The sequence below is a fragment of the Borostomias antarcticus genome (assembly GCF_949987555.1).
Source record: "Borostomias antarcticus genome assembly, chromosome: 6".
NCBI lineage: Eukaryota > Metazoa > Chordata > Actinopteri > Stomiiformes > Stomiidae > Borostomias > Borostomias antarcticus.
Genome location: NC_140239.1, coordinates 29,417,937 through 29,432,132, shown reverse-complemented (window position 1 = coordinate 29,432,132; position 14,196 = coordinate 29,417,937). Strand labels below are relative to the sequence as shown.

Here is a 14,196-nt window from a genome sequence, read left to right as displayed (position 1 = left end):
TCTTAGAGTGCGTTGAATCCGGCTTGAGCCAAGGAATTGAAGGACACCTGAAGTTTGAAAATTGGACTTGCTGAAGAAAAGCTGCATGCATAAATGCACCTCCAACTTTGACACGTTGGTGGCGCTAGAGAGGGTGAGGTGTGGACATGAGACTTGGTGAGGAGGGTCAGGGCACTGTCCCGAATGAGTGTGCCATTTTTCATAACTTTCTACCATAAGCTTCTATGGGCTGCCATAGACTACAATGGCAGAGGAATAAAGAAGAAAGAGAAACGGTACAAACTTAATGGGTGCCTGCGCAGCTGCGCTGCTTGGCCCCCAATAAAGATGAGTTCAATAAGATGAATATTCAATGAGATGAATGTCAAGTCTCTCACAGGAACCAGTGAGCTACGGGATTTCATTTTAACGAGGTAAAATCTCCTCAGGTATGGTGCGGTCGGCGAGCGAGAGAGAGAGAACCTTCACCTTGCAGCACTTTGCCGATGATCTCCTGTCGCTGCTCCTGCTTGCGGTTGTAGCGCAGGAACATGCAGAGTGTTCTAGCAGCTTCCCTCTGGACCGGGAGAACGTTCTGGAACAACAGTGAACAGCGCTTATCTTCCAATCCCTCATTTTATGCAGATTTTAATACCCAGGTGGGTAGGGAGTTATCTGAGTGGATGAGATCGGATCAGTTCAGTACTGTGTCTCCTTCTCAACTCAACTCAAACTTTATTTATAAAGCACATTTAAAACGACTAAAATCGACCAAAGTGCTGTACAAGTAAGTGAAAAATAAATTCTAAGACACATCCATACACGCCAAACACAACAATACCCACAAATACAACAATACACACACTAGCCTTCCCCCTCGGACCTGCCGGCACATGCACCGAGGGGGGCGGGGCCAACGGTTGTGTAGTCTGGGGTTAAATTTAGGTTAATTTGGGTCCCCAATCTCACGTTGGGTGCTTGCCGGTGGTGGACGCGCAAACAATGTGAATTCTAAAGTGTCGGGTCCTCACGTTGGTGGTGACGATGGCGAACATCCTCTGCAGGAAGCGGAAGTAGATGTGGTCTCCGGGGACGAGGCGGGGCAGGCAGGCGTAGCGCTGCAGCAGCTTCTCGTGGGTCCGCCAGCGCAGCGACGACGCCGCCTTCTGTTCCGCCGCCGCCAGAGCCGGGACCAGGTCCGGAACATTCACCTGCTGGAACCGCCAGGGGGGAGGGGGAGGGGAGGAGGAGGGAGAGAGAGGGAGGGGGGAGGAGGAGGGGGGAGAGAGAGGGAGGGGGGAGGAGGAGGGGGGAGAGGGAGGGAGGGGGAGGAGGGAGGGGAGGGGAGAGAGGGAGGGAGGGGGAGGAGGGAGGGAGGGAGGGAGGGGAGAAGGGAAGGGGAGAGAGGGAGGGAGGTGGGGGAGGGAGGGGAAGAAAGGTTTCAGAGAGGCAGAGAAAGACAGAAGGTCACGTAAGGCGTGGGTGAAGAACCCGTGGGTGGCATCCAAAGAGATATGTAAATAATAATTAATAATGAATAGATGTGGGAGATGATGAGAGAGGGCATTGTGAGGGAACAGAAGCCGCGGAGGCGACGAGGGGGGAGAGGAGGTCGGGTGGAACGGAGGAGAGAGACCAAACGGAGATGGAGTGATACGGGAACGCTGCCGGAGGGATTGACACAGAATATTTAAAGGCGTAATCAAGGGAGGAAGGAACAAGAAAGGCGAGTAGCGGAAAGGATGTCACGGAGAAGACTTCGCCATGCGTGACGTTCCTGACTGAATAAACTCAAGATAAGAGCTGAAGCTTAAGTTCGAAGGCTTCCTCCAGCTACTCCGCCGCGTTCGGGCGGCTCCACCCACCTTGCTCTCTAGTCCCGGCCCCTCTCCTCTGGAAGTGGCCAGCTCCAGGGTCTCCTGAAGATGGGTCAGGAGCGCGTCTAACACCTGCACAACAGAACCACAACGACCCTCGGATCAGCTCATCTCTGTACCCAAAAGGATGTGGCACCATCTCTGTATGAAGAGGCTATAGCAGCATTTCTGTATGAACAGGCTATGGTAGCATTTTGTATGAACAGGCTATGATAGCTCTTTATGAACAGGCTATGATAGCATCTCTGTACCCACAGGCTATGGTAGCATCTCCCCAGCACTGGCATAATTCCTCAGCCTATTATGACCAAAACGCCAGACTAGTCTGTAATAATTCTAAGTGTGTTGTTGTGTAAACAGCCGGTTGCTCTCTGGGAGCCGAGCCGGAGAGCCCGTTGTGTTGGTTTGTTTTGGGCTGATTGTGTATGCCAGGCGCTGTGGCAGGTGTGGGTGACGTCCCCTCTTAGAGGTGTGACTAACAGCGCTCTCTAGGGAAGCGAATAGAACAAATGATGCAGAGATGTGTTCTGTATTCAATATTCTTCCCACACAGTGATGGCAGAGCTGGCAGACACACGCGCGCGCGCGCACGCGCACACACACACACACACACACACACACACAAACTCTCTATTTGCCCCCCTCTCTGCACGTCTTTAATCATTATGCCACTTCTCCATGGGGAGGCTCAGGGGTAATCCTACCTACCCCCCCCCCTCCCCCAACCGCCCCCTCCTACATCCCTGGGTTTCCCCTAACAAGTCAGGAATGTTTGGACGTCACGTCGCCCCACTAGGACTAGGCCAAGTCAGGCAACACGACACCGTCTCAGGAATGAGTCAACGCATGCCATCGCCGCGGTGTCACACGCCATCGCCGCGTCATGTTAGTCGGTGCTGTCGGCCAGCGAGTCAGTCAGCGTGGGGACAGTCCCATCTGTCGGTCTGTTTCCTCGTCCGTCTGTCCGTCTGCCGGGCCAGATACGGTCCCCGTCCGTCTCTAGTCCCTGCGCTTCTCGTGCGTCTCACCTCCAGTGAGTCATCCAGCAGTAAAACCACCAGCTCTTTGTGGATGAAGTGCACATTGGAGCCCAGCAGCTTAATAACCTGGGGGAGAGGAGAGAGGGATTAGAAGCAGAGAAGGAGAGGAGAGAGAGAGAGAGAGAGAGAGAGAGAGAGAGAGAGAGAGAGAAAAGAGAGAGGCGACAGGAGGGAAACGGGAGATTAGAGGGCATGGTATCCCACACGAGACGCAGACCTGAGGTCAAATTTCTATCAGGCAATCAAAGAACTAATGAGATGTAGGATTTGAATTAGGAAAATACGGAGGCAGGCAGGGGTCATAAAGTGTGACACCATAAAAACGCTCAAGTCAAATTTGAATAAAATGAGGCATCTCCAAAATTTAACACAGCTATTGAACAAACGATCTTAAAATCCAATCCCAATGGCTAGGATTAAAATGGAGCACGTTGGACCACTAACTGTGACTTATACCAGGCATGTTCTAGTGGGGTCTACCCTATGAGTGACGTTTCAGCGAGCGTTCTGTCTAAACGCGGCCGTGACCGCCTCACCTCGTGGAATCCCTCCGCCACGCTGCGGCGCACGCTGATCTCGGGGTCGTGACAGAGGCTGGAGAAGGTGGGGTACAGCTCCAACAGGAAGTGGTCGGGGTCCGCGAATAACACCATGGCCTGGGGAGGAAGTGAGGTCAGAGGCACAGAGATGAACTGAGGTGCGTCTTTATCCGTGTCTGGCCGATGCAGGACTACGCTCAACGGTCTTCCTCCCCTTCGCGTTCTACATTTTAAAACGTCAAGCCAAGCTAACGTATCTGTCAGAGTCTGTGGTTTGCTATTAAATACTGTAGTTAATATGTTCATATGGCTGATACTTTTCTAAATTGCCGGTTGGAATGGCTGTAATTACAGCATACTTTCACCCTGAGAGGGAGTGGGAAGAGAAGCTCTTTTACTTTCCTACAGGGAGATACCTACAGATTATAGTCAATTTAGAGAGACATACTGTACCGGAGAAAATAGGGCCGCGAAATTCTGAGAAAACACAAAATGATCCATTCATATCCATCCCATAATACCTTCCCCCAAGCTAGCTTTATAAAATCAACAAGCCGGCTTCCCTTTGGAGACATTTTGAAAGACGTCAGGACAGCGGCTGAGCCCTCGGTAAGAGAGCTGGTGAGTTAATGCACAAAATACCAGCGGGTGTTCAGAGGGAGAGAGTGACACACCTACGGTATTTATTATCTCTTATTCTATTCTATACCAGGGATTTTCCTGGCTCAGAATGGGTCTTTGGGGGGTGATGTGCACACAATTTTTGGGGGAAACCTCAGTTTTATGGCGAGTAGCCTACCAGCATATATTAGGCTTATATTCTTTGCTGTCGTTCTGACTGAGCTCACTTTTCACAAACGTTGGAAATCTCCCGACATGACACAAAATGGACATGAAGACAAAATGTTTAAGATACTGATAACCTGTCTATTAATGATCTTGATTACTAGTGGTCCAAACCATGGACAATGCAAGAAAGAGGGATGAGCTGCACTTGAAACCAGCTATCAAACACATTTGGAGAGGATTTAAATTGCTATTTTTATTCTCAATTTTTAGCGTTTTGGCACTGGTGATTTTCCTTTGGCTCTGGCTAAAATCTCTTTGGGGGGCGCTAAAAAACCCTCTATGCAGTTAAAACCCTGTATACTAGTGCTCAAAAACAAGCATTTGTGGGCCTTAAACTCGCCATCGTGGCTGAAATGGAGCGCACCCCCATCCAGGTACTGCTGCTCCCCAAGTGGGTGATCCGTTATTAAGGCTGTGACCGATGCAGGGCCCCCGGCTGTGGCTGGTCTACAGGGGGACACCCCGCCTGTGGGAACTAGAGACCCGGGGACACGCCAGAGAGAGAGGTCGGCAAGTCCGTGGTTCCTGGCCCCTTCCATGAGCAAACACCTCTATCCTCTTCACCTCATAACATGTGTACAGTGTGTTAGTGGGAGTTTGTACAGTATGTTTGTGTATCAGTGTATCATGCATGGGCATGTTACCACACGACAGCCTTTTAAGGGACCAGGCTAAAAATACACACAAGCCTGCACACACACAGCCTCATGTGATGACTATCAAACACCACAGCGCACGCTTCTGCAGTCTTCAACTTTTGGCAACGTTGCAGCAAAGATGGGACCTGTCAAATGGGACACACTGCAAAAGAGTGGTTTCACATCTAGTATGCTATTTTAACTGTACCCTCCCTTCCACTTAAATGTTCCCTGTGCTGCTGGGTACTAGAGCTGGGTATCGATTCGAATTTCAAGAATCGATTCAATTCCGATTCACAAGGTTCAGAATCGATTATCACGATTCAATTCGATTCGATTCAATATCGATTCGGTTAGTGTTACTAAAACCTGTTTTGTTTAGCTGTAATCTTAATTACATGACTGCCAAGTTATGCAACACATCAACACTAGGGCTGGGTATCGATACTGATTTCCAAAAATGAATGAATGAATGAATCATTGAATGAATTAATGAACTATTCATTTATTCATTCATTCATTAAATAAATGATCGATTTTGGGATTCATGAATCGATTTTTTTAACCACAGCCCTACTGGGTACCAATGACGTGCTGAGGGGCTAGGGTCTTTTTAAACAGGAAGTAGCACGGGAGCACTTCAGCAGACGGACGGCGTAGTTACAGGTTTTACTTCCTGGAAACGCCCTACGGGACCTCAGAGGTCAGTCAATCAAGAAGGGAAGCGTCAGATACAGATCAGTTGTCGATTGGTGCGGCAAGTGGACCGTAGAAAAGAACGTTGACCGTTCCTGCAAATCCCACACGGGTGGCGTGTCCTTCAGTCTGTGTTTGGCGTGTTTATAACTGTAATATTTGTCCATGTGTGTGTGTGTGTGTGTGTGTGCGCCAGGGCGCGTCACTCACGGGAAAGTTGTAGGCGCAGTTGCGTCGCACCAGTGCGTACTTGGTCTCCAGCTCCAGAGGGTAGGCCGGGCTGTCCGAGTGGCCGTTCTCATGCTGCAGTCCCAGAACACACAGCTTCTTATAGAACTCCACGAACCACACCTGCTGCTCCTCGGTGAAAGACTCTGCGGAGACATCAGACCAGGGGCCACGGTGAGAAGACACCAGACCAGGGGGCCACGGTGAGGAGACACCAGACCAGGGACCACAGTGAGGAGACACCAGACCAGGGGCCACGTTGAGGAGACACCAGACCAGGGGCCCCGGTGAGGAGACACCAGACCAGGGGCCCCGGTGAGGAGACACCAGACCAGGGACCACAGTGAGGAGACACCAGACCAGGGGCCATGGTGAGGAGACACCAGACCAGGGGGCCACGGTGAGGAGACACCAGACCAGGGGCCACGTTGAGGAGACACCAGACCAGGGGCCCCGGTGAGGAGACACCAGACCAGGGGCCCCGGTGAGGAGACACCAGACCAGGTGATTATGACGTCATTATGAGTCATTGCCAAACGAACATTCATCATGTTGAAGTTAGTGACATAGCCATCTACAGTATTAACAGTTATTTGTAAACTTGCTACCGTAGACAATATAAATATGACCATAAATAGCAACATTCCATGAAATGCTTTTCATACAGAGCTCAGAATTCTGAGTTCTCTACTTTGTATTCACACAGAATTGCTTGTATTGCCAGGAATGTGCCCCTGGTGTTGTGCATGAGATACTGTACATTAGGGCTGAGTTAAATAAAATCGATTAATCGATTCTGAATCAAATGATTCCGAATCGATTCATGAATCCCAAAATCGATCTTTTATTTAATGAATGAATGAATAAATGAAGGAAAGAATAGTTCATTAATTCATTCAATGATTCATTCATTCATTCATTTTTGGAAATCAGTATCGATACCCAGCCCTAGTATTGATGTGTTGCATAACTTGGCATTTTGTCATGTAATTAAGGTTACAGCTAACACTAACCGAATCAATATTGAATCGAATCAAATTTAATCGTGATAATCGTTTCTGAACCTTGTGAATCGGAATCGATTCTTGAAATTCGAATCGATACCCAGCCCTACTGTACATACAAACTATTTTGAAATGCCTTCCTCTGAGTCCGTATCACTAAACCAGCCCCTACCTGAGAGTCCATGGCAGAGCTTGCCGTACTGCAACGACAGAGACGCCAGAACCGCCTCGTCAGCTTTGAAACACTTTTCACAGAACGTCTTCACGAGGGGGAATATGACGCGCGTCCTGTCATCTGGAAGGGAAGGTGAGAGGGAGCTGAGACAGTTTGACAGGTTTGACGAGGGTTGCGTCTCAGAGAGTCGACTACAGTGAAACACAATATGCACTTTCCATTCCATTCCTCTTTCCTGGGCTTCAAAACATTGAAAGTTTAAACGGTTGTTTATCTGAGGAGACTACGTAGGTGATATGTATATAGATATATGTCTGACACTGCTTTAACCATCAATAAACCGGAAAGTCTACACTTATTTGATCCTTCAGTACAGTATCTGCAATGTTTAGTCATTGTAGGCAGCAGGGAAGGGAGCCAGGTTTCAGAGTGGAATTCGGCCAGAGTCCAACCTTCAGCTTCTGGAACGACCTCTAAGAGACGCCAGACTGTGGGCCGTTACCACTGACAGCGACGTCAGAGGAGGAGCTTCAAACCGCCGTGACAAGCGTGGTATTTGCATATCAAAGCAGCTGCTGCGATGTGCAGATGTCTTGGAAGTATGTCGCAAAGGAGGAGCATTGGTGTCTCCCACTGAAATAATACAGGCCGAGATGGTAAATGGACTGGACTTCACAATGAAGGCCCCTCATTCACACACACATTCACACATCGATGGTGGCAGCTGCCATGCAAGGCGCGAGCCTGCTCATTGGGAGCAATTTGGGGTTCAGTGTCTTTGCCCAAGGACACCTCGACATGTCATCAGGAGGAGCCGGGATTCGACTTGCTCTACCTCCTGAGCTACAACCGCCCCATTATGTTTTGACTCTCATACTACCTTGGTGTGAGGTATATCTCTTAACAATGACCGCCTACCAGGTCTACCTCCACATATCCATCTCTTCATGATTTGTGGCTGTACTCGGTTTGAGTTAAAACATTACCTCAGGTATTTATTTCTAGGGACTTAACTAAAGATAATTTAATATTTCCATTGTTTTTTTTGTCTTAAAAAAAAAAAAAATTACAGTTGAGGTATTGATACTCACCGATGACCACTCATGTGAAACAAAGAAAGCACTGATTTGTTTAACATGTTTGTCACTGAGGAATGTTTTTGGGAGCAGTGAGAAGTGGCGCAGGCGCCCCCCCCACCATTCCCTGGCAGGTCTACGGCTCATTGATGCGCCGAGGCGGACGGGGGGGGGGGGCGGGGCGGGGGAGTAGCGGCGTGGGCTGATGGTGGGAGCCGTGTAGTAAGAAGAACGCGCAGCGTGGGCTGTGAGAGTGAGAGCAACACCGCCACACAGACGACTAGGCAGCCTGTGAGGGAGCAGGGAGGCCTGGCAGGCAGATTGATGTATAGAAGTACGACAACGATCCTCCCTCTTAAGCACCTATTGTATTTGAGCTATTCTTGCACTTTGCCTTCAGCACTAGATTATGCTCTTAGTCACTTGTTTTAGAAAGGAGATGCACTTGTGAGTTCTGGCAAGTAGTAGTAGTAGTAGTATTAAATGCAATTATTGTTAGTCGCTTTGGGTAAAAGCGTCTGCTAAATGACTGTAATGTACTGTAATGTACAGTATTGTATGTGGGCTGAATGAGGCTACGGTGCCAGGCCAGTATTAGCGAGGCTTAGGCCTGGGTTACACCCCGTCGACGCGAGAACGACGATGAGAACGAGAATGACCTCCAAGTTACACGGAACGTTTTATCATCGTTGACAGAAGTCACCAGGGTCACATGGAAACGCGTATTGCAACACCATTCGCAACACTGGGCATGTGTGTACCTGTTGTAAACAGACCCTGACAGTTCATCTATGAAAATAATTTGTTGCTAAATAAACCTTTTGAATGCATTTACTGAGTGCTGCCTGTCTCCAACCTGTTGTTGTTGTTTTGTTGTTGTTTATTTTGATATAAGCCTGCTAGACCAGGTGCCTCCACTCAACTCGCTTCCACTCGACCTCACGTTGCTCTACTCTGGATCATATTCCATTACCTCTCATTTTCTCCATCGATCCAAATGATTTAAATAAATGCACTACACAATACGTGAATAAAATCATGAGAGTTTTGCTAGAGGTGCCGGTCTGAGTTTTAAATCAGCCTGATCCTAGTCTTTGCAAAATCATCTGAGAATAAAAACTCCACGGTGCCAGACTTAAAAAAATATATTTTGGAAGTGCTCTAGTGTATGTTTGGAGATTGGGTTGTGATTATTATAATGCATAAAATGCATAAGGCATAAACATTCATAATGTATAAAAGAATAACAGAATAGATTAGAATAGCAGAACAAAGGAGAATCAAGTAGAATAGTGTAATAAAACGAAATTACGATATGCCTACATTTTACATTTTGATGTGCAACCATCATGCATTTTAGAGATAGGCTCTGTGCACCAGCTCCACTACTTCCTGAAAGTCACTTGGCTTCTTTATTTCCTGTCCTATATGATTGGATTAAGTGATTAATCAGGTGTGCGGAAGACCCAGCGCACACCTGATTAATCACTTAATCCAATCATATAGGACAGGAAATAAAGATGCCAAGTGACTTTCAGGAAGTAGTGGAGCTGGTGCACAGAGCCTATTGGGCTGGACTTTCAAAATACGCTCCCGTGGCTATGTATGGAAGCAAATCAGTCATCAGTCCTAACATAAATCCTAAAATTAGGAAACACGTCCATTTTATTAATGTCATATAGCCTATAGCCTATTGTTTGTCTAGCAAGCTTTGCTCGACTAATAGAATCTTGGTCGGACAAGAGTATTTCAGCCAAGCAATCACATTGAATCCTACAATCACATTCTGGGCTTTAAAACTATGTTGTGTTATAGCCTAATTTAATTGTACAACAGCCGAACGTGCGTCATCATCATCAAAACGAGATCGCCTTCGCCCGCTCACGAGGGCGGATTCCAGGAAAATTACGAAAACACCCCTTGCGGCGTTCTGGAAACCTCACGGGGTTTTCCCAACGCTAACGCCGTGTTGGTGTAACTGTGAGGCGCAAGCGAGAAGTGAAAGCCCCGTTAACCGGGAGGGAAACGAGCCGGTGTGACCCAGGCCCGAGAGGGCTGCACTAGGACCCAGCGGAGACACGGCTCATCTGTAAATCATGCATGAGATTTATGGCATTTTAATGAGACGGGGGAAATTACATGAGAGAAATGTTACGTCTTTATGAGGCTCACTGAAGTCTTTGAAGTCGAGATTAAACCGCCGTAGTTTGAAATGAAATGTTTATTGGACGACTAGCGAGATGTGTAAGATCGTATAAGACTGTATGACCTTGAATGAAGTTTGCTAGGAAAATGTCTTCAGGTTGGCGTGAGGTTATGTGACTCTACAGTAGGAGGATTTGAGAGTGTCTGTGATTTTTTGCTCTGAAACTGTAATTTAATGTATTGCTCTATAAATGTTCTTAGCCGGTAGACAAACATACTCCAGGAGCTTGCTCGATCGCCTCGTTGAGAGGGGTCAGGGAAGAACTTTTACAGCTCACCTTTCTGGCCCCTGGGTGATACTGTTTTTTTGCTTCCCTCTGGAATATGTAGGGGTGGGACCTATGCCCACCCTCCCCTTGCTCTCTGTAAAGCGCATTGTGTTGCCTCTGTGCATGAAATGCGCTATACAAATAAAGCTTTGATTGATTGATTGATTGATTGGTTGATTGATTGATTGATTGAGTGTCTCACCGCTGTCGAACATCTCCAGCAGGTTGACGATGGTGTCGAAGGCGGCCAGGCGCACCGTGCTCCCCTCGTCCCGCGCCAGCTCCACCAGCTCTGGTAACACCGCTGCCTTAGTGTGGTCCAGCCTGGGTCACAAGGGGACGAAGACTCATTATCATGGTCCAGCCTGGGTCACAAGGGGACGAAGACTCATTAGCATGGTCCAGCCTGGGTCACAAGGGGACGGAGACTCATTATCATGGTCCAGCCTGGGTCACAAGGGGACGAAGACTCATTATCATGGTCCAGCCTGGGTCACAAGGGGACAAAGACTCATTATCATGGTCCAGCCTGGGTCACAAGGGGACGGAGACTCATTATCATGGTCCAGCCTGGGTCACAAGGGGACGGAGACTCATTATCATGGTCCAGCCTGGGTCACAAGGGGAGGAAGACTCATTATCATGGTCCAGCCTGGGTCACAAGGGGACAGGACTCATTATCATGGTCCAGCCTGGGACACAAGGGGACGGAGACTCATTATCATGGTCCAGCCTGGGTCACAAGGGGACGGAGACTCATTATCATGGTCCAGCCTGGGTCACAAGGGGACAGAGACTCATTATCATGGTCCAGCCTGGGTCACAAGGGGAGGAAGACTCATTATCATGGTCCAGCCTGGGTCACAAGGGGACAGGACTCATTATCATGGTCCAGCCTGGGTCACAAGGGGACAAAGACGCATTATCATGGTCCAGCCTGGGACACAAGGGGACAAAGACTCATTATCATGGTCCAGCCTGGGTCACAAGGGGACGAAGACTCATTATCATGGTCCAGCCTGGGACACAAGGGGACGGAGACTCATTATCATGGTCCAGCCTGGGTCACAAGGGGAGGAAGACTCATTATCATGGTCCAGCCTGGGTCACAAGGGGACGAAGACTCATTATCATGGTCCAGCCTGGGACACAAGGGGACGGAGACTCATTATCATGGTCCAGCCTGGGACACAAGGGGACGGAGACTCATTATCATGGTCCAGCCTGGGTCACAAGGGGACGGAGACTCATTATCATGGTCCAGCCTGGGTCACAAGGGGACGAAGACTCATTATCATGGTCCAGCCTGGGTCACAAGGGGACGAAGACTCATTATCATGGTCCAGCCTGGGTCACAAGGGGACAGGACTCATTATCATGGTCCAGCCTGGGACACAAGGGGACAGGACTCATTATCATGGTCCAGCCTGGGACACAAGGGGACGAAGACTCATTATCATGGTCCAGCCTGGGACACAAGGGGACAGGACTCATTATCATGGTCCAGCCTGGGTCACAAGGGGACAGAGACTCATTATCATGGTCCAGCCTGGGTCACAAGGGGACGGAGACTCATTATCATGGTCCAGCCTGGGTCACAAGGGGAGGAAGACTCATTATCATGGTCCAGCCTGGGTCACAAGGGGACGAAGACTCATTATCATGGTCCAGCCTGGGTCACAAGGGGACGAAGACTCATTAGCATGTCTAACATGCACAGCATAGCTAAGCCCTAAGCACCTGAAATTGCCAGGATTTATTACACTGGGTGAATTTAAATCCATTTTAAAAGACTATGAAACCAGTTCTCTTGGTCAGTGCAACTGTGTTTGATAACTTGCTCTACAACTTATTCTTGCTGTGAAAGTATGTCTGTCTGCATTGTCTGTTCTTATGTTTCTTTTATTGCTGTAACTTTGTTTCTGCCGCCTTCTTGGCCAGATCGCTCTTGAAAAAGAGAGTTTAATCTCAATGATGCCTATCTGGTTAAATAAAGGATTTGATTTGCTTTGATAAATCACAGTTGTGTTTTGTTATGGACTTCTACTGATTTGCATGCACTCTTCATAAAAAACACAACTGTGGTGAAAACACAAAACACAGACATCCTGAAATGCTCTGTTAATGTGTCCACATGGACACGGTGGAATGACTCTAAAGGTTAAAGAGTCAAAGGAAGAAACTCATTTCTATCAATGTACAACAGGGCATTAATAAGCATCATCCAAAAGTTCAAAGTTTAGGAACAAAACAAAACAAAAACTGTGTATCATGTGTGTTGTGTAACAGAACTGATGTCTGAATGAAATACAGATTTCAATACGTTAAGAACAGTAACCAATAACGTAGGTATAATATGCACTTCATACAGTATCTCCCTGCTTGACTGTAATGCACATAGGAGAATTAAGGAAGTTTACAGTAGTAGTGCGGTCGGTGAAATGGTTCTTTTTAAAATGTAACTGTTGTTTCAACATTCGGTTTGCAAATAGCCTACATTTCACAGGACAGCACAACGAGACCAAGTAGGATTGAACCATAAGCTTCCCGTCACACACACACACACACACACACACACACACACACACACACACACACACACACACACACACCACTGACAGGCTCCATTGACATTCAGCTAAGCTCAGGTTGGGCATGGATGGAGGGACGGACGGACGGACGGACGGACGGACGGACGGACGGACGGACGGACGGATGGATGGATGGATGGATGGATGGAGGGAGGGATCAATAGACAGATGGATGGATAGATGGATAGATGGATAGATGGATAGATGGATGGATGGATGAATGGATGGATGAATGGATGGGTGGAAGGAGGGAAGGATGGATGGATGGATAGATACAGTAGATGGATGGTATTTGCAGGGGAGGTAAGGAGGGCATACGTAGTATCAAGCCTGCATTTTCATGAACAGTCAGCAGGAACGACGCCCCAGGTCGAAAACTATCGTCCATTTGGTGCATCTCATGGTGTGAGCTATGATAGTTCAGTAATAAGAGGCAAAGTTTCACCAATGTTTTTCATTTCAGTTACAGTTACCATTAACAGCTCAGTAGCTTTTGGTTTTTAAAATAACCCAGATCTAATCCTGAGACTAAAATGAGTTGAATGCACGACTGAATAAAGTTAATTTTAGGGCTGCCTTTTTACCCGATTCCCCTGGCGATGTTTTCCAGCTGGCGGCACATGCAGGATCGCACCTCGTACTCCACGTCCTGGCACAGGGACCTCACCAGGGGCAGCAGGTCCTTCTTCACTCTGAAAACGGATGTGACGTTCAGGGAGCACATCAAGAGGAATGTGAAAATGAGTAAATAAACAGAAAACGCTTGACGACCATGAACCTTTTTCGTTTGTGTGTTTGTTTATCGACAAATTAATGACAGGGTGCTTTATTTTCATTATTTCATCATTTTCGTTTAGAGAGTATTGTGAAAAAGAAGCTGGTCAGAGGTGCAAACCGATCATAGGTGAAAAAGGTGACAAACACGCAAACCCGTACACACACAGATCAAACAAATGACCTATTTTGGATCAAAAACGGCTATTTTCACCTAAAGGTGACAAGTCTGCACCCCTGGGCAGGTATCAGACGG

General features: G+C 47.9%; 1 protein-coding gene across 1 annotated transcript in view; it reads right to left on the bottom strand.

Moving 5' to 3' along the window:
• ppp4r4 (protein phosphatase 4, regulatory subunit 4) overlaps window positions 1-14,196 on the bottom strand; it is a 39,369-nt gene that overhangs the window by 11,065 nt on the left and 14,108 nt on the right. Inside the window, exons 7-15 of the mRNA XM_084440335.1 lie at window positions 13,751-13,858; window positions 10,778-10,899; window positions 7,023-7,145; window positions 5,829-5,992; window positions 3,433-3,552; window positions 2,885-2,962; window positions 1,845-1,928; window positions 1,011-1,193; window positions 469-574 (exon numbers count right to left, since the gene is read on the bottom strand). Of these exons, the coding sequence (XP_084296461.1) occupies window positions 469-574; window positions 1,011-1,193; window positions 1,845-1,928; window positions 2,885-2,962; window positions 3,433-3,552; window positions 5,829-5,992; window positions 7,023-7,145; window positions 10,778-10,899; window positions 13,751-13,858 (1,088 nt within the window). The remainder of the gene's footprint in view (window positions 1-468; window positions 575-1,010; window positions 1,194-1,844; window positions 1,929-2,884; window positions 2,963-3,432; window positions 3,553-5,828; window positions 5,993-7,022; window positions 7,146-10,777; window positions 10,900-13,750; window positions 13,859-14,196) is intronic.